Genomic DNA, 24,899 nt, shown 5'->3' with positions numbered 1-24,899 from the left:
CTAGGTGTCCCTGCTCAAGCAGGGGGGTTGGACAAGATGATCTCCAGAGGGCCCTTCCAACCCCTACCATTCTGTGACTCTGTGAAACACATTCTTTCAGGTAGGGTTCCAAACTCTTCAAAAGCCTTTCTCTCGGTGTTATCTCCCTGCTGGACCAGCTTAAAAAAAACAACTAGGGAGAAAAAAAATAATCTCTCCATCGAGCTTATGTATGTCCTCCCTTCCCTCTCTCTTCGTTTTTTTTTTTTTTTAATTATTTTTGCACCTAGTGGCTAAACAGATGGTGTCAGGGCCTCAAACTAAATGAAGCAATATGTCTCTTTTGCCAAACTTGCCCTCCTGAGAAGAAGTTCTCTCCTTCTCTGTGTCAGAGTAAAGGCTCAGGCACAAGCTGCAGAGGAAGCTGGAACAGGCCTGATTCAAGGCAGGATTACTGTGAAGAAGAGCAGAAAGATACTGTGAAGAAGAGCAGAAAGATACAGTGAAGAAGGCTAGAAATATCCTATTCATACTTCTAATATCACATGCTATCTGCCAGAACCTCATTTTACTGAATGACCACATACAAGTCCCTGCCCCATCAAAACCAGACTCCAGGAGCCAGCCTGGGCTTCCAGGAAAATGAGGAGTTCCCAAAGGACAGTCGGTTTACAGATGTGGCGGGTGCGCGTGGTGACAACAGTGAACATGTTCACATACCTTGGGACAATCTGAATACAGTGGGGTGCTCTCAGAATCATCACACCTCGTATACACAGGGAGTCCTGTGAGGGCAGGATCCCTAACACTGCAGAGAATGTGAGGTCTTTGAGGTTGGCTCCCAGTACCCAATTCCACTGTCAAACACCAGTAAGCAGATTTTGTAGCAATGGTGTTTCCAGAGATCAACAATTAAAAATGCCAAAACATTAACTAAAGGGGTGAGAACAGCTTGATTTCCAGGTATTTCTCTCTCCAATGATTTCCTTGCAGAATAGGACATAACCAAACATCTTTGCACTGTAACACACCATCTTTGGTGCCCCACACTACTGTATTCAGAGGCCTAGATCACTCCCCACACGCACCACTCACAGGCATAAACATCCCCACTCTAAGTTCCATAGTGGTAACCTGAACTAGGGGTGCTGTGTATTTTGTTTACTCTTTTAATGAGATGTAGTTGCAGGAAAGAGGAGGTAAAACATCTCTGCAGACCCACAGAGTCTCCCCCAGCACTCCTCAACCTAGAAATCATAGCCTCTGCCATGGAAGACCCTTTGCAATGTCTGCTGTTGAAGTCTTCCTCCTCCCTCCCATTTCTTATACATTATCACACCATTAGAAACAAAGATAGTGGCAATATGTGCCTAGGAAGCCAGAGCTCAGATGGAACTGATGCTACTGTTACTTCTTTTCACAACACCCACCGATTCTACTACTCCAAAGTCAGGCTGCTTTATCTCTATCTGCACAGCTCACAACAGAGCACAGAATTCTCACAACACTGTGTAAATCCACCCGCCTGCTACCCGACCGCTTCTCCCTTCTCCCACATCCAGTTTTTCCATTGTCAGTTACCCTTTACATTCTGCAATAAGATACAACCACTCTGGAGTCTTTCAGCCTCCCATCATGCCTAATCAAGTGCATTAGATTAGATAATCTGCTTTCCCATCCGGAAATTTTTGACTTGCTCACAATACACACATCACAGTACCTTTGTACAGAGCAAAATCTGGCCTTCAGCTCCAGTGTCAGTCGGATGAAGGAGGAGGATGCTAGACAGAAAGCAAGACAAAATTGTCAAAGGAGCACAGAATGCGTACAATAAGGGAAGAGAGTAGGCAGGTCCCATAACCACCCCTACACGTCTCCACATAAACCTGGGGAACAGGGCAGGCTACCTCAGTAAGGATGCATTTGTTAGGCTTTCTCTCCCAAAGCAAACTACTCCAAGTTTGGTTTGGAGAGGAGTATCTGAGATTTGTTTGTTTTCTCAGGAGGAGAAGGGAAGATTTGCCAGCTTCACATGTTTAGAATAGAGGAATTCTCTACATCACCTCTCTGATGTGCAAAGAGTAAGGAATACAGAGAGTAAACAGGATTTCTAGATAGTAAAATCCCACCAACAGTTCCAGCATAATCCCTGTCTACAGGAACAGCCAATTCTGAATATTCCACAAGAGAGGGTAAAGTTGACACAATTTAGTTATCTAGAATAAAATCTGTCCCATCATCGTTGCTAGACCAATTAACTTTTTCATTCTGCTGAACATGACTGTGCACTCCATTCTTACTCATATAAACATATAATCCTCCACAAAAAGTCTCGTTAAGCTCATTGCCTCAGTGATATGCAGTAGCAGCAAGTTCCATCAGTTAAGTTAAGAGCACAGAGAACATGATCCCATACTGCCCCTATACCCAGCTTTTTGGAGAACTTATTCCGCATGTTTGGCACCACTGTAAAGAGTGTATTAAGTGTTGAGATGAAAACCTCCATCACTGATGGGCTGACAGCCCTTTCCAGGCAGTCCTGTGGAAAGAAGAAAAGATCAAGTGTGTAATATGCAATAAACACTGAAAGCAGCAGCTTTCTTCCAGCCTCCTGCCCATCCAGAAAGTTAGATTTCTAAATCCAAACAAATGGAGTAACAGTTCTCCTACCAAAATGCCTGGCAGCAAGTACGCAGGCTTTACAGAGCACTTTGAAAGCAACTAACACTCCCCTCTGCCAATGTTATGAGCTGTGCTGCTAACTCTGCAAGACATTATATCAAACAAGAAACTTCTTCCTGATTCCAGCTGGCAACCAGTTAGGCCTTAATGCACAGCAACTGACATTACTGCCCATATTGCCCTTGAAGTAACTGCTCATACAGGTGAGATGGCTAATTCTCCAGTACAACATCGGACATATGCTTAAGTGCAGCTGATTTCAGTAATGCTTAACACCTGTACTTCAGCGTTTTATTGAGTACTGGCAAACACAGGCATTTAAGCTCTCTACAGTCCAGCCCTAAACTGTTTAGAACAGAGCAACTCAACTCACTCTTGTTGAAGGCCAGTGGACAATTTTCTCACAGTCCATTAATTTTTACTCAAGTTCAATGAGCAAGAAGCAGCACACTGACTCCAGCTTTGCCAAACTGGACATGCACTGCACCTTCCCTTCAGGGAGGAGAAGAGCAATGCCACTGCAGCTGCCTACCAAGAGATTGGTTAAAAAAATACAAAACAAAACATCTCCAAGCTCCCAACAACTGCAAGAATCCATACACCTGAACCTGTGGCAAAGCACAAGCAAAATTACTCAACATTTAGAACCACAATCAGAGCCCCATTTTTTTGACAATTCTGCTCAAAGTATCTTAGTGACCAGTCTATATGGAGCACTAAAGCACATGTGACTCTCCACAGCTGCTTTTTAAACCCTCTCCCTGGTCTTACTGTGACACAATGCTTAGTACTGCCCTTGCTGTGTAGACTGGGCAGCCTCCTCAATACCTTCTGGAAAGAAGCATGAAAACAAAATTGCAGATGCAAAATACCACTGCTTTACGGGACATGGGCAAGTTTTGAAAACAGTGGCAGAAAGGGAATCAACAGTTCAGCACTCTTCATGTTCTGCAACATCCAGAGCTGCCATGGATTAGATAACATGGCAGGTAGGCTATGGCATCGCACAGTCTGAAGAAAGACATTGCCACCTACATGGAAGCTTTATTAATTTCTCCACCCAATGAGACCACACACTCCCATTTTGCATGAACTGTATAATGCTACATTTGGCTCTGGAGAGGTAGCAAATGCCACAACTGTTCTTGGCTTACTCTACATGTTCTCTTCCCAAAAAAAAACTTGTGCAACCTACTCTTGGTGCTCAAAAGCACCTTTCCAGGTACCCAAGGAATAGACCAAGTTCAAAAGAAACCCTACCATGACCATGGGGATGCAGAGACTGTCACAAATCCTCAACAGGAACTCAGAGAAGTTGCTCAGTGTGTCCTTGCTCTCAGAGTTGGGGGCAGTGAAAGCGTTCTCCTGGGCCATGGGGTCACTCTGGAATTCCACTGCTAACCTACAAACACACAGCAGATACCAGAGAAGAATCCTCCTTGCTCTGTAGGAAGTCAGGAAATACTACATTTCCATCACAAGTTTCAACATTAAGGACCCTACAAACACTTGATGGGTTGGAAACACAGGAATCTGGCAATCACACAGAGTTACCCCTTGAGTGAAGCTATTAAAAGTCAGCAACGTTGCACAACAGTACTCGTTGGGAAAGGAAGACTTAGCTTCTGTGAATAAAGTATCTGCTCTGGAAAGCCCTACTGTGGCAAGACTAAAGGTTCCCAGCCAAGCCAGAGTGCCTGGAGCACAATACAGCAAACCTCATGAAAATCAGCCAGGGGACCATTCAGCTGACCTAAAAACCATGACAGAACCTGAGTGCCCTGTAACACCACCCCAAGACACTGGGTCAGTGCAGACAGGGACACCTGCTTCTGACTGAATTATCTCAGCCAAACCAAATGCAAGTGGTGCAAAGCAAAATAACTAAGCTGGCCAGACTTCCCTAACAACAGATCCAGTTTCATACACCACCGTCTGCTGTGCAGCTAAGGGTGAGAGATAGCTCTCATCCAGAAAAACAGGAAAAGTTGGTGCCTATAAACCCCCTTGCAGTAACAGATCACAGACATGAGCAAATCCAAGGCCAGCAGCTGAGGCAGATACACATTTGTTAAATGGTTAATCCCCTCCAGCAGTGAGACCATATCCCCCAGGGCAGAGGAATATGGCTTCACACGTACCTTCCAACCATTCTTACATTGTCACCAGTTTTGGCTAATTTTCAAGCAGTTCCTCAAAGGCCAAAGACATGAAATAAACAGATAGGTCCCAGGCAAACTTCTTGGGAGACACATACAGTTGTCACAAAATTTTTGCTGTCACTACATATCCCTCCTTCTTTTGTTTCACTGACAAGTGCCATGCATTAAACTCACCTGTGATATTCCATTGGTAGGGCTGGGTAGAGGAACAGACAAGGACAGGAGGACAGAAGGACAGATGGACAGACATGGACACACACACCACCCACCTGCCCACCTCCCTGACTTTTCCTCACCTGCAAGCATTTCTGAAACTTTCCAAGGTGTTGAGCAAGAACTGGCCCTGTCTCTGAGGAACTCTGCTGAGATTTCTGTTTGCTGGGTGACTCTGAGACACTGAGAATAGGAGATCACCCTGTTAAAGGAGAGGTGTCTTTAAAAGCTTATGTTCACTGTCAGGAAAAAATGCCTTCCTCCTCTGATGCCAGCAGCAGGAGGAACAACAGATTTCCCTTCACTCCTTTCACATAACTGGTTTTTTACTACTGTGCTTTTCCTAGGGAGAGCAGAGTCAGAGAGCTTCTGTGCTCTTCCTAGGGAGGACAGAGTTACAGAGCTACTAGTGCTGCACTGTCCTGTCTCTACAGTCTGTATTGCCACGGTTTGGTCTAATCTGAGTTTTAAACGGCTTAGCTAAGGGAGCTTCAAACCCTTCTGGGAAAACTTGGTATTTTAAAAAAATTTTGTTTCTTCCAAGTACTCTTCAGAAAATGTTGAACAGTTCTCCTTGCTCAGCATGGAAATCTTAGAAGTTCTCTACTTTGGCTCAATTTTGTAAGCACTAGCTCTTGTTCCCAAACAGCATCCCACTGAGTTCAGCCAGAAGCCAACTGCAGCGTCAGAGTTAGTAATTTACCCAAACTAGGAACCACTTGGAACTCAAAATCTGCCTTTAAGCCTTAACCTGTTGCAGTGGTCTTCTCCAAATACTACCAGAGAGCACAGTGACATATTGGTGCCTGCCAGTTCAGAACTCCTTCTCCTTCTCCATTTGATGCTGAGATACCTTAGTACAGGTACAATCATTTTCCCTTTTCTCCCATTAAAGACAGCCTGGATGTTGTTACTATCTGCCTAATTTCCTTCCTGTGAAGCTCCTTATTATGAATGGGACACCAAGCCCTGTGTCTGTGCAAACAGACTGACCAGCATCTGCTTATGGGGCGGAAAGCAGTTCTGCCTCTCCAGACAGAGAAGACAGAGATCTGGTACCACAGAACTTGGGCCTAAAGATAGTTCATCAGGCATTTGGAGATCCGGTACTCCAGCAAGATGCTCTTGCCACTATGGACATGTCTATAGACACTAGAGACACTATAGACTATGTCTAAACAGACATGGCTCTAATCCTAGAGCAAGAAGGCTCAGCCCTTTACTTTTCACTAGCCATGTGTAATGGAGGCTCTCTCCAGAAGTGCATAGGTCCCAGCAGCACATCACACTAACTCCATATTCCAGGAACAGGAAAGGATTTGCAGTTCAAAGAGTGGCTAACAGGTCCCTTGCTGAGGCATCACAGTGCATATGTGATAATCCTCTTGGTCTGAGGGCACAGCAAGAGATGTTCATTGCCAAAAAAATAGATTTACCCACACAGTCTACAAGGTGAGGGCCTGAAGAAGGGGAAGTTCAAATGACCTTGGAGTACTGGACACAGAGAAGCACACTCAAGTGTGCCCCACAAATCTTCACTCATTTAGAAAGACAACGTTCACCAGCTTCCATCTTCAGCTACTTCAGAGACAAAGATGGATAAAAAGAAACACCAAAGAACCCAACAGCCATAGGGTAAGGGGATGGAACATATACACAACAGCCACATAGTGTGCTAGGAGGATCACTTCTGTCGTCCTTGGTCCTACCAACAAGCAACAACAACTTTTGACTTACTGCATGCCTCTTCCTACTCTGTGGTGGGGAAAGGTCAGCACACCGCTTCAGCACTGCCTCCAGCAGTTTCTGCAGCTCTTCATATGGAACTGGAGGGGAACTCAGATGATCCTTCCTGAACAAGCAGAGAGAAAGACAGCATGCACGTTCCCTTCTGGGAACATTCCACGTGTAGCAACACTAGCAGAAATAACTGCTCTTCTGACAGCAATATGACATTGCCGCTTCTCTCTAGCACAGCATACTAAGGTCACAATATTTGAACAGTGCCTTCACCCAGATGTGAGCCCAAACACAACCTCACTGCATTCACTGTCCACTCCCACTACAGTCAGGAAGAACATGACTGTATAGTCTCCTGCTTGCTCTTACCTATCTGGATGGGGCACAGAGTGACAAAGCCACAACAGCCACAGTACCAGTCTACCTGGGACACTAGGTCCTTGCTGCAGTGACTTGCTGCCTACCACAGCTTCATTGCCCTGGCAGCCTTCTGAGGTGGGTGGGAAGCTAGCTCTGCTGTACCCACGCCTGCCTCAGCCAGAAGTCCCACTGCAAAGCACACTCACCCACGCAGCCACAGGGGAGCCGCAGAGACCAACATGGTATCAACAGATCTATCTGAAGAAAAGCCTGCAAATACTTTCCTGCCTACCTCAGGAAAGCTGCCACAGCTCTCACAGCCTCCACTACCACCTCCAGCACTGGGCAGTTCACTGTTTCCATCAAAACATCAATGGCTTCTATACATACACCTCGGTTTGTGAATAATTTGATTTCCACTGGTTGCCTGCGAAGAGGAAACAGTAAGCAAGGAGAATATTGTCAGAGTTAAGTAAATCTAGTGCCCTCTCCTCATGTCACCAAATGGACAGCTAAGCTATGTCATTCTAGCCATGCTTCTCAGTATTCAGAGCCAGCTGCTCTCAAGGAGGTATTCTCAAACTTCAGCAGGTGGAGGCTTTGCTACGAAGAGTAAACTTCAGCAGGTCTGGAGCCCTGCCATGATGAAAAAAACCCACAGCCTGGATAACTGTGTGACTGCACCAGTGAACACTGACATAAAAAGCACAAGAAAAACAGGCTTTGCAAAACACAATGATCTCTGCCTAGGACTTTATGCTGAGGCCATCTGCTCTGGCATTTGTGGGTTCATCTGGCAATTCATATTTCTGAGTAAACAAGCAAACACCACCAGCCTAGAACAAAGACAATGCCATGAGAACAGCTTCTTTTGCAGTCCTATAGCACTTCTAATGCCCAATGCTGGCAGAAGGACAAGGATTTACTTGAAAAGTAATCAGGAAAATAAACACAATACAACTGTTTTGACAATTCTTCCTGACAATGAGCATTTTGGTCATCTGATCACCTGTGGCCCAACACCTTTGAGCATCCAGCACGAGAGCACGGAGGGATGACAATCCATTAATCCCATTATTGGACAGAGCTGTGTAAATGGCAGACTGTGCTCTTTTGGCTCCTGGCAAGTCAGGTACAGTCGGGAAGGCAGGGGAAAGACAGGCAGCTACATGCAGACAAGAGACACTAACAGCCTGCCAGAAGGCCTCTCCAAAGTGAAGCAAGAAATGCAGTACAGCATGACAGGAGCCAGGCTTGGAAGCCAAAAGTATTCCCTGTTATTCAGTTTTCACAGACGTGCCTGACTAAAGCAAGCCAGGAGCATGTGCTCCCATGCACAAATGGGAGAGGAAAGTGAACTTCAATAGAAATTACACTAGTAGCCCAGCTACAGGGCAAAAAGTGAACAGAGGCAGAACCACTCTTTTTAGTCACTCAGTGGGATGAAACCCAGCTTGCTAGTCACCTCACTTTCTGCTGCAAGAAAAAGCCGTGAGGTGGGCATGGCAAGGAGAAGGCCTTGTGGAACTCGGGCACCAGGAGCAGCCTCTGGCCCAAGCTGTAAGTGATGTGCTGAACTTTCAAATTGTTTCTACCTATACAGTAATTCTATTAATCCTCTATATTTCCTTTCTTTAATCGCTGACCTTCTGAAGTAAAACACATCAGGGGAAAAAAAGAGTCTTCACTGACTCATGCAGGGAGGAAGGGATGGAGGAGTATTGCTGACTCATTCAAGAAGCACAAACCCACTTGCAATATGGTGCACTACGATGTCTTCAGGGCCTGGGAGAAAAGTGTCAAAGACAGCACTTGTGCAGCTTCCTGCAGCCTCTTGTCTTTGGGCCCCAAACTGTGCCTGCCACTCTGGTTGCACCAGGAGAGACAAGGGGCACTCCAGGGACAGCCACCCACCATTCCCGACACACTGCCAAGGGCAGCAGTACATCCCACTTGGACAGCACCAGAGTGTGGGGTTTGCTTACACAAGAGAATCCAGCTGCAAGGAAAAAACAGGAGAAGTTCCAGGATGCGACTTCTTTCCCCACTATGAGATAGTTTTAAATAAAACATCATTTCTAAGGAAAAGCTCAGAGAAACAGAATGGGTGTGCTAGAAAATTAGAGTAATTGCATGGAGCGCTCTCTTTATTTTACAAGCATAAACACTGTAATTAGTGTTTCCCACTGGTTTCTCTTTTTAACAGATCCCACACCGGCATCATCACACTGTTCTAGCATTGCTGCTTTTCTTTCTCCTTTTTACCCTGCCACTTGCTACAAAATTGACTATGACATTTCCAAAATTCTGCTCAAGGGTTCTCTTGGGGAAACTAACTGGCAAAAACAAGACACTGTCACTAGCATGACAGGATGGGAAGAAGATCATAGAGGCAAGAACAGGAAGCACAGAAGAAAAACAAGCCAGGTTATGTTATTCCTTAGCAGAAAACAAGAGGAAAAAGTGACAGAAGACATTAATATTTCAGCCTAGAACTTGTTTTTGCTGTTTGAATTTAGCTCAGATGATGATGCAAGACTAGAAGCCATGGAACTTGCACATTCTGTTTTGTCACAGAGGCGCACTTGGCAGGAGCTGGCCTGGTCATATACGCCTGGACCTTCCTAGCCTTCCCTCCTGCTCTATCTACAGCTGAAAGGAGATTTCACCTCCCAGATTGGCAAGGAAACAGGAAGAGGCAGATATACTGGTGGATGCATGTGCAAAGAGGTCAAGCTGGGAGGTTCGGAAACAGCCATCAGGCCCTTCTTCACAAGAATAAAGGAGATGCATTTGTTCAGCAACACCTTTCAAGCACAAAGGCTCTGGGGGTGTAGATATTTGGCCTCGGACAAAAACCTTAAAAAGCAAAAGCACCATAGCCTCCATTATGGGGCACCAAACTCTGCCTGTGCAAGCCTGAAGGGGGTACTCCCTTACCGTTTCAGTATTTCAGTGAAGAGCAGGAGTCCTTGTTTGTGCAATTCCACATTGTTCAGCTGCAGGACATCTTGGAGACTCCTCACCAGAGATTCAATGCCTGCACATGTTCAAGACAAGTCACAGAGAAGGCTTTTAACACCCCAAATCCCAGGATGAAAGCAAAATTCATTTTTAAAAGGAAGGAAGATTTGAAGAATTCTTCAGAGCCACTGACAGAAACACCGGCCCAAAACTGCTGAGTGTTCACTCAGCTCCCTGATAATAGGCCTCAACCTCCACTGCTGGAGGTAAGTCCAGAAGAACGGAAGGAGTTTAGTTTTTCTTCCTAAATCCACTCTTGGCATGTCCACAGAAACACCTAATAGTAACTTAGGTAGTGTCAGTCATGATAACTGGTTATTATAACAAATGCAGGCTCTTCAGGAACTCATTAGGACAGTGACACTGTAAATTCAAGCTATGTTGGACATCACAAACATGTCTGATAGGTACTGATTTTCAGTCCTTAATCCATCCTGACTGGAAATTTTGATTGTGTGTAAAGCATTCAAATTCAGCCAGAGGCACAACAAATGCCCATGGCATTACTGCAGTCACTCTGTCAGAAAGGCTGATGACTCACCATAGACTGTGTGACACTTTGAGAAGAAAAGGCGCTCTTCAGTTAGGAGGAGCAGGCAGCAATACACTGACCAGATGAGTCTTTCACTGTTGCACGAGAGACACTCAAACAGGAATTCTGCAAACACACACACACACACAAATAAGGTCACCCTGGTAAGAGACAGTCTGCTCACAGCATGGCGCAGCTGTTCCTAGAATAGAGCAGAGGAAGGAGGAGGAAAGAAGGAAGCATAGCAACAGCCACAGGGAGAACGGTTGTATTATGAAACGGCAGGAGTGGAGAACGGAGTGGATGCTTGGGGGTATGCTAGTCTTCAAAACAAGGTGACTGGAGAGCAGAGTTCCGCAGGCAGGCATCTTCCCAGCACAAACTCAGCAGGCAGGAGCTGAATCGTGGCTCTAGCCTTTGGCACAAACGACAAGCCACAAAGCAAGCTTTACCACAGATGCAGTGATCTTTTTTTTCCTCAGAACTTTTACATCTCCCAGAAAATGTGTAAAACTAAAGCATTTCTGTCTTTTGGGATTACAGAGAAATAATAAACCAACTTATACAGCCATGTTCTAAAGCTAAATCCTAGACCAAAATCTGTGCTAACATACAATATCTAGTGGGATAAGATGGAACCCCAGTCTGTTTAGGCCTGTATCTAAGGTCCTGCAAGAAGGACCTTGACCTACAGGACTTGTCCAAATTCTTGCTGTGGAAACTCCATTCTGCCTGTTGCCAGCTGCTTCTCTACTTTCAGATGAAAATTTACTCTCCCCTTCTACTCCTAAGATCACATAAGCCATTTTTCCTGGTATAAAATGGTCACCGCACACATTTATGCCATCTGTGGACTTCATGATGCCACACTGATTCCTAAAACAAACAGCCAGGGCATGCTTTGATACTGGGAGATCAACAGTAAGATGCTACTGCATCTTTTCACCTGGAACATCCGCACGGATAAAAGCAGGAGCATATCTGCTGGGAGAGTGAACCAACACTGCAGCCACACAGTGAGAACTTGCTGCCTGTAGCATCTCATCTCTGGTCAACAAAAGCTGCCAGGAAACAAAAGTCAAAATGAGAGAGGAAGTCAACTATGCAGATATGAGTAAGAAACAGTTTCCTCTGCATTTTAAAATTTAAAACCTAAATTAAGATCTCTCTTTTGGCATTTAATTCATGGACTAAACTTGCTAAGGCAATATAAAACACTGCACCAAATACAGTAAAAAAAAAAAAAAAAGCAAAATGAGAACCACAACAGAGAAGATTATGAGTATGAATAGCTCTGCCCCATGCTTGGTCATGCTGGCACTACAAGTGCTGTATCAGACCTCAAGTGTGAGTGAGTAAAATCAGCTGAGACCAGGAGTAAAATTTTCCCCCTCCTGGATGCAGGAACGAACAATGAGGTGATCTTTGGGGGTGTCCCCATTTCCCACTGTGGCCTCTATTGCTGGGCTTGGCAACAGCATACTCAAGTGCCTCAGAAAAAGATTCAATACAGGCCAGCAAATTCTTTACATCTATCAACAATTCACTACTACTTCAACAAACACCTTTTTGAGAACAAGTGGCAGTGGATTTTCCCCTTCTAAAAAGTCAGGGTTCTCAGGCTCCTCTGTCTTTGAATTATTCATAAGAATGGATACAAAATGGTCAGTTTTCAGCAGCTCCTTTAGCAAACCTGCAAAAGGGGGAGCAAGAGTGAGCACCATATTAGGCATAGCAAGGATTATATTAATACAGGAATATTTACAGCCTAAGACTTGTTGCCAACTTCCTCCCCTTTCTTGCACTCAGGAAAAGGCCCTCACCTCCAGTTTAGGGAGCTGCTTCTCCCTGTGACCCCAGATACTGCCATGAGCCCCATGTCTTGCAACCCCTTGCTGCTGATGCCTTTTGCTGGGTCTGATCTGCTCCCTGTTCCTTCTCAGAGACGTGCACGTGCACTCGTACATGATCTCAGGAGCACTCTACTTTCATTGTCTTCTGTGCTCCAGTACCAACCCCTTAAACTGTTTCTTGGGAAAGCTCTTGACTTGTGTTTTTCTCCAAGCTACAGTCAGTGATCCAACTATAACTAGACATTTTCCCTGGAATACTTCCTAGAGAACTGGCATTTATCTTCCCCTTCTACTTTCACAGGCTCTTACTGAAACAGCTGCATTTAGCCAAAGGATATCCACACACACAAAAAAGCCCTCAATATAAAAGTATAGAACACTGCTACAGGTGTTGATGAAAATCATCAGTACATGCCAGTATAAATGCACAAGGGGTATCGTCTGAGCTACAGAATTCTACTTTAAAAGGAATCATCATCCATTTCTAGTAGCTGAGTAGATGATCTGAGGAGCAATCCAGTTCTGCCTTACCTCCTACAAGAAAAAGGAATTCCCTGGATGGTTTACAAACAAGCAAAGTCAGAAAGGCTGAAAGAGTGCTCCCCAGCAACAGCTCATACGTGCAGTCGGAAGCATAAATGCAAGAAAGTGCCACTTTCACATCAGCTTCCTAACCTAAATAACATGATGCCCCATATCTGAAGACCATATTTGTTAGACTCCATCCCACTGTTCTACAAAACCCACCTGTCTGTGCATAGTGTTTGCATTCAGACACTCTGAGGTCTGTTCTAGGATGAAACATCAAATTGAGACAGGCCAGGCCACAGTACAAGCTCTGAAGAGACTCTGAAGATTAGTCAGTGCTAAGGAAATGTGGGGCTTGAGCCGGGGGAGCTCAGCAGCTGGTCTGGGGCATTTGATTGCTATGCAGTACCAGAAAGGATTGACTGCTTCGGACAATCAGCAAAAAGCTCCTCTAGGGAACAACCCACATGAGAGCGTCTAAACCAGCCAGGGATTTCTTCCTCGTTCTAAGCCTTCTCTTGCACCTTGCAGTTTCTGTCAGCAATGCCTTACCCAAACAATTAACCTGCAGCTCCCTTGTCTGCGCACGCCCCAAGGTATTCAAGAAGAGACCACACAGCTTTTCTTCAAAGTGTGCTGAGAGCTGTTCTGTGCCAAGAGGAGAGGAGTACAGCTTGCCATACATGTAGCAGACAGCAGCCTTTATACCTTCATTTGGGTATGTCAAGCCCATCAGCAGATGATCCACTAAATTACCTACGTGAGGAGCAGAAACGGCAAACATTCACACCAATGACCTGATTTTTTGAAAGGACCAACCTATGTTCCTTGAAAACTTGCAAAAGCCCAATGCACAGACTGATGTGTGCAGATTAATGAATGCCGCAATTAGGTGATGTGCTCACCACCATCTGTCCCTCTGAGCAGAAATATTGTACTAAATGGCTAGAGGAGCTCACTGTTCACCACATGAAGATCCATCATCCCAGCTACTTCCACAAACAGCTAAGCTTACTCACCAGACCCCCAGGGGCTGGACCAAGGAAAGAAAAACTAAATGTATGTTGCCTGAGAGGCAGACCCACAAACCTCGGTTCACAGAGGATGGTTTTGCGAGGCTAGCCAAAAGCACAATTACAAGCCTGCTATGAAGATACTGACCTGCAACCCATGAGGCCTGAATGCTACTCCCACTTCTGGATAGGCTTCTTTTGAGACCTTCATGAGCTCACACAGGGGATGGGCAAGTGCATGCATGCATATGTTATTAGGGCTGTGAATACTACCTGTCAGTGGGGCATAACACATTACTTACTGTGTTCTACCACCAGTATATCAGCAAAGCCTGGGATGGCATCTGCCAGCTTGCCCAGGAGAGTGAATGTGGGCAGGTTGCCTCTCATGGTACCTGCTTTGCACAGCTGTACAGGAGACAGAGAAACAAAACGTTTAACTGGTGAGGACACAGTCCAAAGGCAGAAATGCACCCAAACCAGCAAGTTCTGGGGGATGCATAATCCTCCAGAATAGGATCTTTTCCTAAGCTGGGTCCTCTTCACAACTTAGGATAAACCACAGGAAAACCCCAAACACACCACTAAGTCTCCCAAATGTCTTTTAATTAATCCAAGAAATCTCTTGCTTGTTACTCCTTTTCTTCTCTCTCCCCTCCAGCTCTTACATGAGCAGATGAACCAGCTGAACTTCTCACTTTTGCTACTTCCCAATTTTTTGTACCCCATAGAACCATCACAAACTTAGGAATGAAGAGAGCAACAGCCCACGTCACAGGTTGGGAAAACTTCCCATATCACTGAAAACAGTAAGGTAGGAAAAGAAGAATCTGAGGAAGCCACACAGCTTCACAAGAGCATTGTGAAGCTGTATGGCTGCAAGGCATCATGGGAACAATAGGAAAACTCCAGGTTAGACACCAACACTGCCACAATCACAGCAGGGGAGCTGGCACTAGGACATCCCAATGCAGCAGAGTGCAGTAGCTACAGTTTTGCAGGGCCACTCATTCCTACCTCCTCAACCTCTAAAGGATTGAAAGCAAGGGCAAGGAATTAATCTTCACTGACCTCTTTTTGGCTTTCATCCAAAATGCAGCGTAAGTAGTGTTCTGACTTCAGCTCCACTACAAGCTGCACCAGAACTAGGCAGAAGAAACAGGATCAGTAATTCACACCCAAGAACATTCACAGTCCATCTTTCACAGGGCTTTAGCAGGTCAGTGAGCAAAGAGCTTAGAAATTAAATGAGCACAGAGGTGCTGAGAGAGCAGGGTAACATCGGCATTCCCAGCACTATTACTTCTGATAGCCCATCACGAGCTCTCTGCAGAAACATTACAGCAGTCCCATTCTAGCTGCACTATAAACCATGCATGGAAATGAACTGCAAGCGACAAACTGAGCATCAGGACACCAAGTAAACATAAGGACCCAGGAAGGGTAGAAAACAAAGCCCTAGCTTAAAAGCATAAAAATTTCTGTAATTGAATAAAGCATGCTTCCTACAGTATGAAAATTGGCCTTTAAAAACATATCTTTCCAGAGAAGATATCAGAACTGAAACTGCTGCGTATCCTTATGTGCAGACTGACAGCTCCTCCTCCAGCTGCTACTGTCCCTGAGGCAACAGTGCAGTCTATCAGCCATTCCTCCCCACCGCAGTTATCCCATATACCTTGCCAGACACCTTTGTGGTACTGTTCACCTCCTCAGCCCCAAGTGAGGGCTGTTATTCTTGGTTCACTGCAACTTTAAGAACTCTGTCCGCTCTGTTCTAATAAGAGGAATCAACAATAAACTATGTTTACCAGGCACTGGCTTCACATCACCTGGGGTTTCCTTAACAAAATCACAAGGGAGTTGCCTGATGCTGGCAGACTGCCACTGCCTCTGCACATACACCTGTGGACCAGTTTCAGGAAGCAAAGTTCCTCTTCTGCTATTTTTAGAGCCTGGGCACCTGAATGCTCAGCAGATAAAGTTTTGACAATAGCTCTCTTACTGAGACACTGTGCAGAACATTGTTCCATCAGATTTGGAAAGGCTGTCTTGAATGTATCTTGCTGTCATGGCATGACTTATTTGAAAAACACACTCCTTTGATTTGTATTCTAGGAAAGCATCATTAAAAAAAAAAAAACAACAAAACAAAACAAAACCAAAAACAAACCAGAGACTTGTAGGTTCACCGTCTTTTGGTATATCCAGGGCAATACTGGAGGTTTATCTAGGAGACCTACTTTAGCTAACAAGCTACGCATTTCAGCAGAAGCATATCTTGAGACAGGTGATTTATAGATCTCTCAACAGACTGCAACATGACAGAAAGACTTCTCACCTTTTCAACACTATTTCAAGCAAGTGCGTGAAAACTGAAACCCCTCGAAAGGGAGGAGCTGGTCACACCTCCTTTCATCTTTCATGGCTGGACAGGAAGAAATCATTCCACTGCTAATATCACTAGACTCAGCAAAGATGCCCAAGGTTAACTGGACTGCAGAGATTCCCTTGTCAACCCTGGAGGCATTTCCTTCAGATATCAAATGAAGGACTGCTCATAAAGAGGAATCTGCAGCTTGTACTGGTAAATCCCAAATACCCTCTATCCTGAGGAGAAAGCAGGAGACCCCAAAGCTCGCTGAAGCCTACAGGAAGATTTCCATTTGCTTTGAGACTTCAGACAGGTCCAAAGATGAGGCATTGTTTACCACTGTTACCCATCTGACACTAAATTCATGGTGCGCACACACAACCTGCGACAGAAATGCTAAATATTTAAATCTACACACACTCCCCTGCCCCAGATATAGGAACAGCCTGCTTATCACTGTTGCATCCATAGAAAATAGATGCTCTTCCCAATTCAAGCTGTGCAGAAGCTGAGCATCTCACTATAGTTATCAGGCAAGACAGAGCCTCCCTTCACAAACTGTCAGTAACTGAGCTGTGGCATCTGCCTCTCACCTTCTATGAATAGGTCCATGGAACCGCTGTCTTCCACAGTATGCAACAACCCTAAAAGATAAACCACAGTCATGGAATTCATTCCTGCTTGTGATCATCAGTGCTGTAACGCCTTCTTGCAACAGGACTTTTTTTTCCCCAAACTGTTTTGTTTTCCCTGCTTCATATGACATCAGCCTGACTTTGTCAGAGGAAGGCAGATACTCACAGGGAGCGTCACAAAAGGCACCTCCATAAGGAGGATGCAGGGACAGGAAGGTATTCAGTTCTTTTGCAAATTTTTTAGGTACTTTATAGTTTAAGTCAATGGCTCCACCTACATATGTAAATATGTAACTGCTACCATTGCCACATCTCACTGCACATATCCAATATTATACATCTGAAATAAGACTCCAGAATGACAGAAGTTAGAGCCCAGATGTGAGTTGTCCTTTCTATCTTCCATTCATACCAGTTACCATGAACAGGCTTCTCCCTCCACAGTATCAAAACTCCTGAGAACAAATTTGAACATGAGGTTTAGAGCATATGGAAACTATTCCAACATTAAATTAATAGAATCATAGAATGTCCTGAGTTGGAAGGGACCCAAAAGGATCATCAAGCCCAACTCCTGTTCCTGCACAGGACAACCCCAAATTTACACCATGTCTCTGAGGGCATTGTCCAAGTGCTTCTTGAATAGCGTCAGCCTTGGTGCCACGACTGCCTCCTTGGGGAGCCTGTTCCAGTGCTCCACCACCCTCTGGGTGAAGAACCTTTTCCTAATATTCAACCTACACCTCCCCTGGCACATCTTCCTGCCATTCCCTCGGGTCCTGTACTTGGTCACCGGAGAGAAGAGATCAGCACCTGCCCCTCCTCCTCCCCTTGTGAGGAAGCTGTAGACCACAATGAGGTCTCCCCCTCAGTCTCCTCTTCTCTAAGCTGAACCTGAAGGCACCACTTCACAAGTCATTTGTATGAGTGTGTAAGATTGGATATATTAAAATAAGCCACTGTCTATCTCTGCTATACCACAACAGATGAGAAACTCTACCTCCCAGCTCCTTCCAATTTCATGTACCTACAACATCAGGCATCTGGTTCAGACCCCCACTTCTGCCTCACCAAACCACTTGCCTGAACATATCAAATCAACTTTCCTCCCCCTCTGGAGACTCCATGACCTCTCAGAAATTTGACCAACAACTAAAGCAGTGTTATGACATTGCAGGTGAAGAAATGACTTATTTCCTGCCTCATATGCCCAATCCTCAGAAACTTCCTCACACTTTGGAAAAGATCTGCATACGGCATTAGTGAACATTGCATTGTTAGCTGCATGAAATTCAGGCTTACCTGAAACTCACCATCTCCTCATACGTAACACTCCACATGACACCTCTGTTCTCCTAACCCTCTTTCTTCTGCCTGCCCTTACCCCAATATTCTCTCTCCAGAAATGAATGTATTTTCCTGAATTTACTATTAATACTTCCTCCACAGCATTGCTCAAACCTTTGGAGGTCCCCTCTTACACTCTTGCACCAAATGATCCTTGGTTCATTCAAGCTCCATTCAAAATGCACGTCATTGTAGCCCCAAGCTTAGACTGGGATTCCAACTGCTATAGGAGTTACACCAAGTACAGTAAAATCCCAAAGCTGTCTCCACATCATCCAATTGCAAAGTTTCTTAAAGAGAGAGACAATAAATATTTTTAAACAGCCAAAAGCATTGAAATGCAAGCACAGCTCCCCTGTCTTCTGCGGTGTGTTGTGTTATGGTCATATAGCGTAGGACTGAATCGGCCATAAGTGCCACTCCTTCCACACCTGTATAGGACTAGGTGTGCAGGCTGCACTCAACAAAAATTTGTGCGAGTGGGGGAACTACCCTGCACAAAGTTCTGTTTCTAACAAATCTACTCCCAAAACATGCACAGCACAGTTTGTGCTGGGAAATCAACTGGGAAAATACTGTTTGAATTATTCAGTACGTCAAGGCAGGGGAAGGGATTTGTAAGTCGCTTTCCCCAAAGAACAAGATTTGTCTGTGATGTGCAAATGAGGTCCTGGAATTAAAGGAATCCAATATATCTGCTCTTTGAAGGCACTTGCATTCTTACCCTCCACCTTTCTCTTCCTGCCCCACTGTTCCCTCCTTTAGACCATTATTTCTTCTCTGCAAAGATTTTACACAAGGTTTCAAAGGCCATTCCCACAGCACTGCTGTGCCAACACAAACCAGCAAGAGATGTTCAAGATCACAGAGGCTGTTACTGGAAGGTCACTTTCTGACATCCCACTGCACACTGTATTCTGATGTGGGACTGACCCACCAGAAAGAAGTAGGTATTACAGTCCTGTGGCTACAGGGATTTCTAGAAATGTGGCATGACGGTGTAAAAAACCAACTATGCAGATTCCTATTTTGCACATTTGTCAGGAAATCCTGCAACACCTTTTTAAGCTCAACTTTTCATTTCTGTATGAATCTTTACGTAACACCACAGTTCATCAGGATGAGAAAGAACCAAGGCATGAAACCATAACAGAGGGTATTCAGCGAAGAATTATGTGCCAGGCACTCCCTGCTCCCTAGGAAGACTTTAAAGATAGGTCAGGAGGCTTTGGAAAATTGCAGGAGCTTTATGAACGTGCCAATTCCACTCCTTAGGGCATGAGGAAATTAATTAACCTATTCTAAATCAAATGACACAGACTTTTCCACGGGGAGTAGTAACACACCTAATGGAACAGTGGAAGTATGGAATTAGGTACCCCAAATATACTTTTGCTTTTAGTCATTGTTGTTTCAAATGCAGAAAAGCTTCACATTTACACATCTACTCCAGAACAGGTCACTGCCTTCTCCCTGCTGCTGTACTAGGCCACAGCAGAGCTCTTACCAAAGAGGGTTCCTATCAAATGAACGCAGACCCTCTCGTCTGGTGCCAGCAGCTGGACGACTGGCAGCGCCTGCCAGGCCAGGGCATCGTGGAGACGGGAGAGGACGTGCTTCTTGCGCACCAGCTACGGATCAGAGGCAACAACGCGTCAGGTATTCGGTCCGAGCCATCCCGTGCTCCCACCACCCTGGGGTGAGGGGGCAAAGGGTGCCACCAGGCCCGAGAGCCCGGTGCCAAGGCGACACGGCTGGCCAGACCCAGATTCAGTGTAGGAGAGGGGGCGGCGGGGTTGGGGACCGGTGAGGAGGGCCGCGGGGACGCGCTGAGGAGGGCCGCGGGGACGCGCTGAGGAGGGCCAGCTCTGCGCGGGAATGGGTGGCAGCGGCGAGGCAGGCGCTGCCCACCGAGGAGCTGCCGTCGCTCAGGGTCTCCACAGCGCAGGCGAGGCAGAGCGGCGGGCGGAGCGGCAGGGCCCAGCGCCCACCGTGCCCGCCGCAGGGAAGTAACTGCTCCGCCGCCGCCATCGCGCCGCCGCCGCCGCCACGCACTGCGCGTGCGCGGGGAAGGCGGTGGACCCCGGTCCTCCTTCCGTGCCGGCCCCGGTGGTAGGGGGCTGAGGAGGCTGTCCCCCCGGCAGGGCTGTGTGCTTTTATAGCGTCCTTTTATAGGTCACCCGCACAGCCTGGTCAGGTAGTAACGATGCGCCCTGGTGAGGTACTGCTGGTATCCCGAGGAGAATGAGTTTTTCTTCTAAGCAGTAAGTGATAACCCTTAGCAATAACAGTGCTCCGCGCGAGCCTGGCAAAACAGGACGTGGCGGCCAGAGAAGGGAGCTGAGAGATAGGGAAGCGTTTGTTTTTCGGCTATATCCTTGAAGAGAGCTGAGAGACTGATAGCAGGGAACATCCCGCCTCAGAAGACGGCGAAAGCTGCGTGGTAAAGTATATAGTCGAGGAGGACAACTCATTGGGATGTTGATAAGAACTAAAACTAAGCGTCCTTTACGTGAACCATCCTCATTATAATACTAAAAATCACGCCCATAGGCCAGAAAACTCCCTACTCAAATAAGCCCCTCACAATCTGAGCATGCGTGGTAAATTTAAAGGTAGCTGTACTTTAAGGTGAAATGAGAAAGAAATTAACCAATTATTGGATGGGGGGCGCGAATATTGTCTGTGACTGACACATTTAACTGTATGAATACTTCGTAGCGTCTCGGTGCGGGGGGCTGGCTTTGTGGGGTTACCGCCTAGCACGCGGCTTTGCCCAAAATGAATTGAATAAAATACCTCCGCTCGGTGTGTAGTTTGGCGTTTCGCACACCGGGCGAACGGACACGCTTTTCGGGAAAACGACCCCGCCGACCCTACCATGCAGTGCCGCACCACGCCGCGGCGGAGGCTCCGCCCGCGGCCCCGCCCCGCCCCTACTGACCCCACCCCTGGCCCCGCCCATCCTGGCCCCGCCCCGTCCCCACCGGGGCTCGCGGCCGCCTGACTTCCGGCGGCGACGCGACGCGCAGGAGCGTTCCCGCTTCCTCCCCTTCAACGCGCTCGGGCCGAGAGGAGCGACCGGGCCGCGGCCATGGTGAGCGGGGACGGGCGCCGCCGCCGCCGCCTCCTCCGCCTGCTCCTCCGGGGTGGCCGCCTCCGCGGCGGCTGCGGGGCGGGGAGCACCCGGGGCCGCGGGTCTCTTGCTCGGCGCGCTGTCCCGGAGGGAGGATGCCCGGGGTGGGGGGGTGGCGGTCCTGGGGGTACCGAGTGACGTGGGGGACCCGCTCTCTCGGCCCGGCACGGTGTGCCCGGCCCCGCGGGAGCCATGTGCTCGGTGGCGGGAGAGCGGCCGGGGCAGGACTGTAGCCACGCGTGTGGCAGGCGGCGGCGGCGTGGGGAGCTGAAGGAGTTGCCGTTCTGCCAGTGCCGGCCGTTAATGCCCCTCGTGGCTACGTTGCTGTTCCATTACGCCATTGATGTTAACGCTTAGAAGCTACTTCTAGTTCATAGCAATAAACCCAGTGTGTGCTTTTCTCGGGGTTTCTTTAAAATTCATGTTGGAGCTTGTTAATTTGCTGCTGGCGGGAGCTTGTTCCTTGTGCGCTGGAATGCTTCATTTTATATAGTATCTGTGATAGCAAATGCCTGGAGACTGCCCTGCAATGTTCAAGTTTACTGCTGCTGGTTTGCTGGATCTGAATTGTCTGTCTGTGAGTAGAGATGCTGTCTGCTTCCAATACAAGAAGAATCCCTTTTTATAAATAAAATCCCACTGCATTTTTATTGTATGTTGCAGAGCAACTGAGAATGGTGAGGTGACTCCAGTAGTCAATATGCATGGTGGACATGATGCTGATGTAGTGTTGTTCAAAGCAAAGCCCCGTTGCTCCTGTTCATAATACTCTTTGCTTTTTCCTTTCTCTAGAGCGAGGCAGAAGTGAATCCCAAAGCTTACCCCCTGGCTGATGCACAGCTCACCAAAACGCTACTGGATCTTGTGCAGCAATCCTGCAACTACAAGCAGCTGCGCAAGGGAGCCAACGAAGGTGAGACCTTTGTGTTGGGAACTGTGCTGGGAATCGTAGCAAGGGTTCTGTGAGAAGCCGTGGCTAGAGGTTGCCTCTTCTCTCTCATGCTGGGCCACTAATGTTATATGGATCTGGACATTGCAAGTGCCCCTCTCCTTCCTCCTCCTGCTAGCCTGCTTGAGTGATATTCGGGGACAGAATTAAGCTGTAATTTTTTTAGTATTTATATACAGTAGGTGCCCAGGCTGTGTTCCTGGCATGTGTGCTGTGACCATGCGTGCCTTAGTGGTGTGGCACTGGGATTGCCAGGTGCCTAGCCAGTTCACAACCATAAAATGATTTGGCTTTGAGGGGACCTCTGGAGGTCTCCAGTGCAGCCTGCTCAGAGAGTGGCTCCCTTCAGTTATATCAGGTTGTTCCGGGCTTTGCCTAATCAAACTTTTAAAACAAACAATCCCTAAGGATAGAAACTCCACAATCTCTGAGGACCCATGTCCCATGGCTTAAACCCCTCTCATAAGGGGCAGGGGGAATACAAAATTCCAGCATGTCTCCAGAATCTCTCTGAGGCAACTCGTCTCAAGTCTGCAACTTGTCCTGTTTCCCTATGTGCTCACGAGGATGGTATGGCTCCATCTTCTCTGCAGTCCCCTTGAAGCAGTGGAAGACAGCAGCCGCATCCCCCTGACTCCCACCTCGGCCCTCTCTCTTCTCCAGCCTGAACAAACTCAGCTCCCTTGGTCCCCCCATCAGTGGCGTGCCCCAGCCCCCCTGCCCACTAGCCGCCCTGGGCTGGACTCGCTCCTGTGTGAATCTCCGCCGTGCTTGAGGGCAGCGCTGCGCACAGTAACCCCAGTGCAACCCTGTGAATAACCCCCTCCCTGGCCCTGCAGCTGCCCCTTCCTTTCAGCCTGTGCTCATGCCACCACTACATCTCCTTGCTCATCAAAGAAGCTTCTTGCTTCTTTCAGCATCTCCTGATTTACACAGTTTTCATTAGATGTGCTTTCCAGAATGGCCTAGACTTACTCTTCAGTTTCTTTTACAGCCACCAAAACGTTGAACCGAGGGATAGCAGAGTTCATTGTGATGGCAGCAGATGCAGAGCCCTTGGAGATCATCCTGCACCTCCCTCTTCTCTGTGAGGACAAGAATGTACCTTATGTGTTTGTGCGCTCCAAGCAAGCCCTGGGCCGGGCATGTGGTGTTTCCCGGCCTGTTATCGCCTGCTCCATCACCATCAAGGAGGGATCTCAGCTAAAGCCTCAGATCCAGTCTGTCCAGCAAGCTATAGAAAGACTGTTGGTCTAAATGCCCATGAGTTTAAGTGTGTGTGGAATAGGAAAGCTGAGGTCAGGGGGAATTAATGTTTAGCTTCAGTTGAGATTATAGTTTTGATATCAGTGTTACATTTCAAAACACCACATTTTTGTTCAATAGTGGCTTAATTCTTAGTTTTTCTGCCTCTCCTCCCCCTTTTCTATTATTCCACTCCAACACATTAACTCTCATTGTATTACTTCTTGAAAAGTGATTGTACAATTGTTTCCTGTTTTATGTTTAAAAGAAAAAAAAAAATCATCCCCTCCTATCCATGTCTGCCTGCTCAGGGCTTTTTTAACACACCATTAGCTTACTCTGCGTTGCAGTATTTCTGCTAAGCTTCAGCCTCTAACAGGTGTGAGTAACTCTGAGTTTCTGAATGGTTAAGTTTACTGAGGATAAGGTATGTCGATTCCCTGCACCGTGTGTGTGTGGGGGCTGCTGGAGTCATTGCTTTAAGTGATGGAGCAGCACAGACCTCATATAAGGCAGGCAGCAGCTACTGTGTAGCAGCGGATGAAGCCAAGATCAGTGCACAGAGCACAACCCTTTTTCTTCTTGAAACCACACAACAGACTTCTGTCAGGTGTACGGGGAGCAGAACTCTTACGGCAGTGCACAAGGGCAAATCTCCTATCTCACTCATTTTGAAATACTGACCTTTTAAGAAAAATAAAATTGCTGACAAAGCAAAACATAATTGTGTTCCTTTGGGGAAGCATTTGCAACTAACTAACTGATGTGTTCCTACTTGTAAAGCTAAACTACTCAGATTGCCTAAAGGCTATTGCAGTGTAGTAGTTAATATTCAGTTTCTTTGTGTGGGTGGTATCAGTGGGCTTGCTAGGGTAGAGAGCAGCCCGCTGTGGCTGACAAGTACCCTACATATCTCATGCTTTTAGGGAAGCTGCTGTACTGTAGTCACCTGACTAAAGATAAACCCTTTTAAGTCATGGCCAAGGCAACAGAGCAAGTAATTTTTCAGATAAAAAAACTTGTATGTGAAGAGGAGAATGTTAGATAATCTCACCTTCTGGAAAAGTGTGAAGCATCACCAGCTTTCTGGATTAGTGGTGGTTTTATGAAGCCAGCTTTATTTAAAT

General features: G+C 46.7%; 2 protein-coding genes across 2 annotated transcripts in view; one reads left to right on the top strand and one right to left on the bottom strand.

Annotated features, from left to right (window-relative positions):
* MEI1 (meiotic double-stranded break formation protein 1) overlaps positions 1-20,509 on the bottom strand; it is a 39,661-nt gene extending 19,152 nt beyond the window's left edge. Inside the window, exons 1-17 of the mRNA XM_075078287.1 lie at positions 20,354-20,509; positions 19,950-20,073; positions 17,054-17,104; positions 15,158-15,231; positions 14,389-14,494; positions 13,626-13,829; positions 12,258-12,385; positions 11,639-11,753; positions 10,702-10,818; positions 10,077-10,176; positions 7,429-7,563; positions 6,774-6,888; positions 5,120-5,238; positions 3,922-4,063; positions 2,407-2,518; positions 1,700-1,760; positions 336-433 (exon numbers count right to left, since the gene is read on the bottom strand). Of these exons, the coding sequence (XP_074934388.1) occupies positions 336-433; positions 1,700-1,760; positions 2,407-2,518; positions 3,922-4,063; positions 5,120-5,238; positions 6,774-6,888; positions 7,429-7,563; positions 10,077-10,176; positions 10,702-10,818; positions 11,639-11,753; positions 12,258-12,385; positions 13,626-13,829; positions 14,389-14,494; positions 15,158-15,231; positions 17,054-17,104; positions 19,950-20,073; positions 20,354-20,473 (1,921 nt within the window). The 5' untranslated portion in view covers positions 20,474-20,509. The remainder of the gene's footprint in view (positions 1-335; positions 434-1,699; positions 1,761-2,406; positions 2,519-3,921; positions 4,064-5,119; positions 5,239-6,773; positions 6,889-7,428; positions 7,564-10,076; positions 10,177-10,701; positions 10,819-11,638; positions 11,754-12,257; positions 12,386-13,625; positions 13,830-14,388; positions 14,495-15,157; positions 15,232-17,053; positions 17,105-19,949; positions 20,074-20,353) is intronic.
* Positions 20,510-21,418: 909 nt separating this feature from the next.
* On the top strand, positions 21,419-24,064 carry SNU13 (small nuclear ribonucleoprotein 13). Its single transcript, XM_075078360.1, has 3 exons — positions 21,419-21,539; positions 22,371-22,491; positions 23,522-24,064. Exons 1-3 carry the CDS (start codon positions 21,537-21,539, stop codon positions 23,782-23,784), a joined length of 387 nt encoding a protein of 128 aa, XP_074934461.1. The 5' UTR covers positions 21,419-21,536; the 3' UTR covers positions 23,785-24,064.
* Positions 24,065-24,899: the final 835 nt, after the last annotated feature.

Source organism: Phalacrocorax aristotelis, chromosome 1 (assembly GCF_949628215.1).
Source record: "Phalacrocorax aristotelis chromosome 1, bGulAri2.1, whole genome shotgun sequence".
Taxonomy (NCBI): domain Eukaryota; kingdom Metazoa; phylum Chordata; class Aves; order Suliformes; family Phalacrocoracidae; genus Phalacrocorax; species Phalacrocorax aristotelis.
The sequence above is the reverse complement of the archived record's forward strand: the minus strand, read 5'-3'. Positions and strand labels throughout refer to the sequence as shown.

Bases quoted from the DNA above. Each gene is read 5' to 3' on its own strand.
- SNU13 (XM_075078360.1), top strand. The intron at 22,492-23,521 runs GTGAGACCTTTG...TTTCTTTTACAG, and splicing joins GCGCAAGGGAGCCAACGAAG to CCACCAAAACGTTGAACCGA.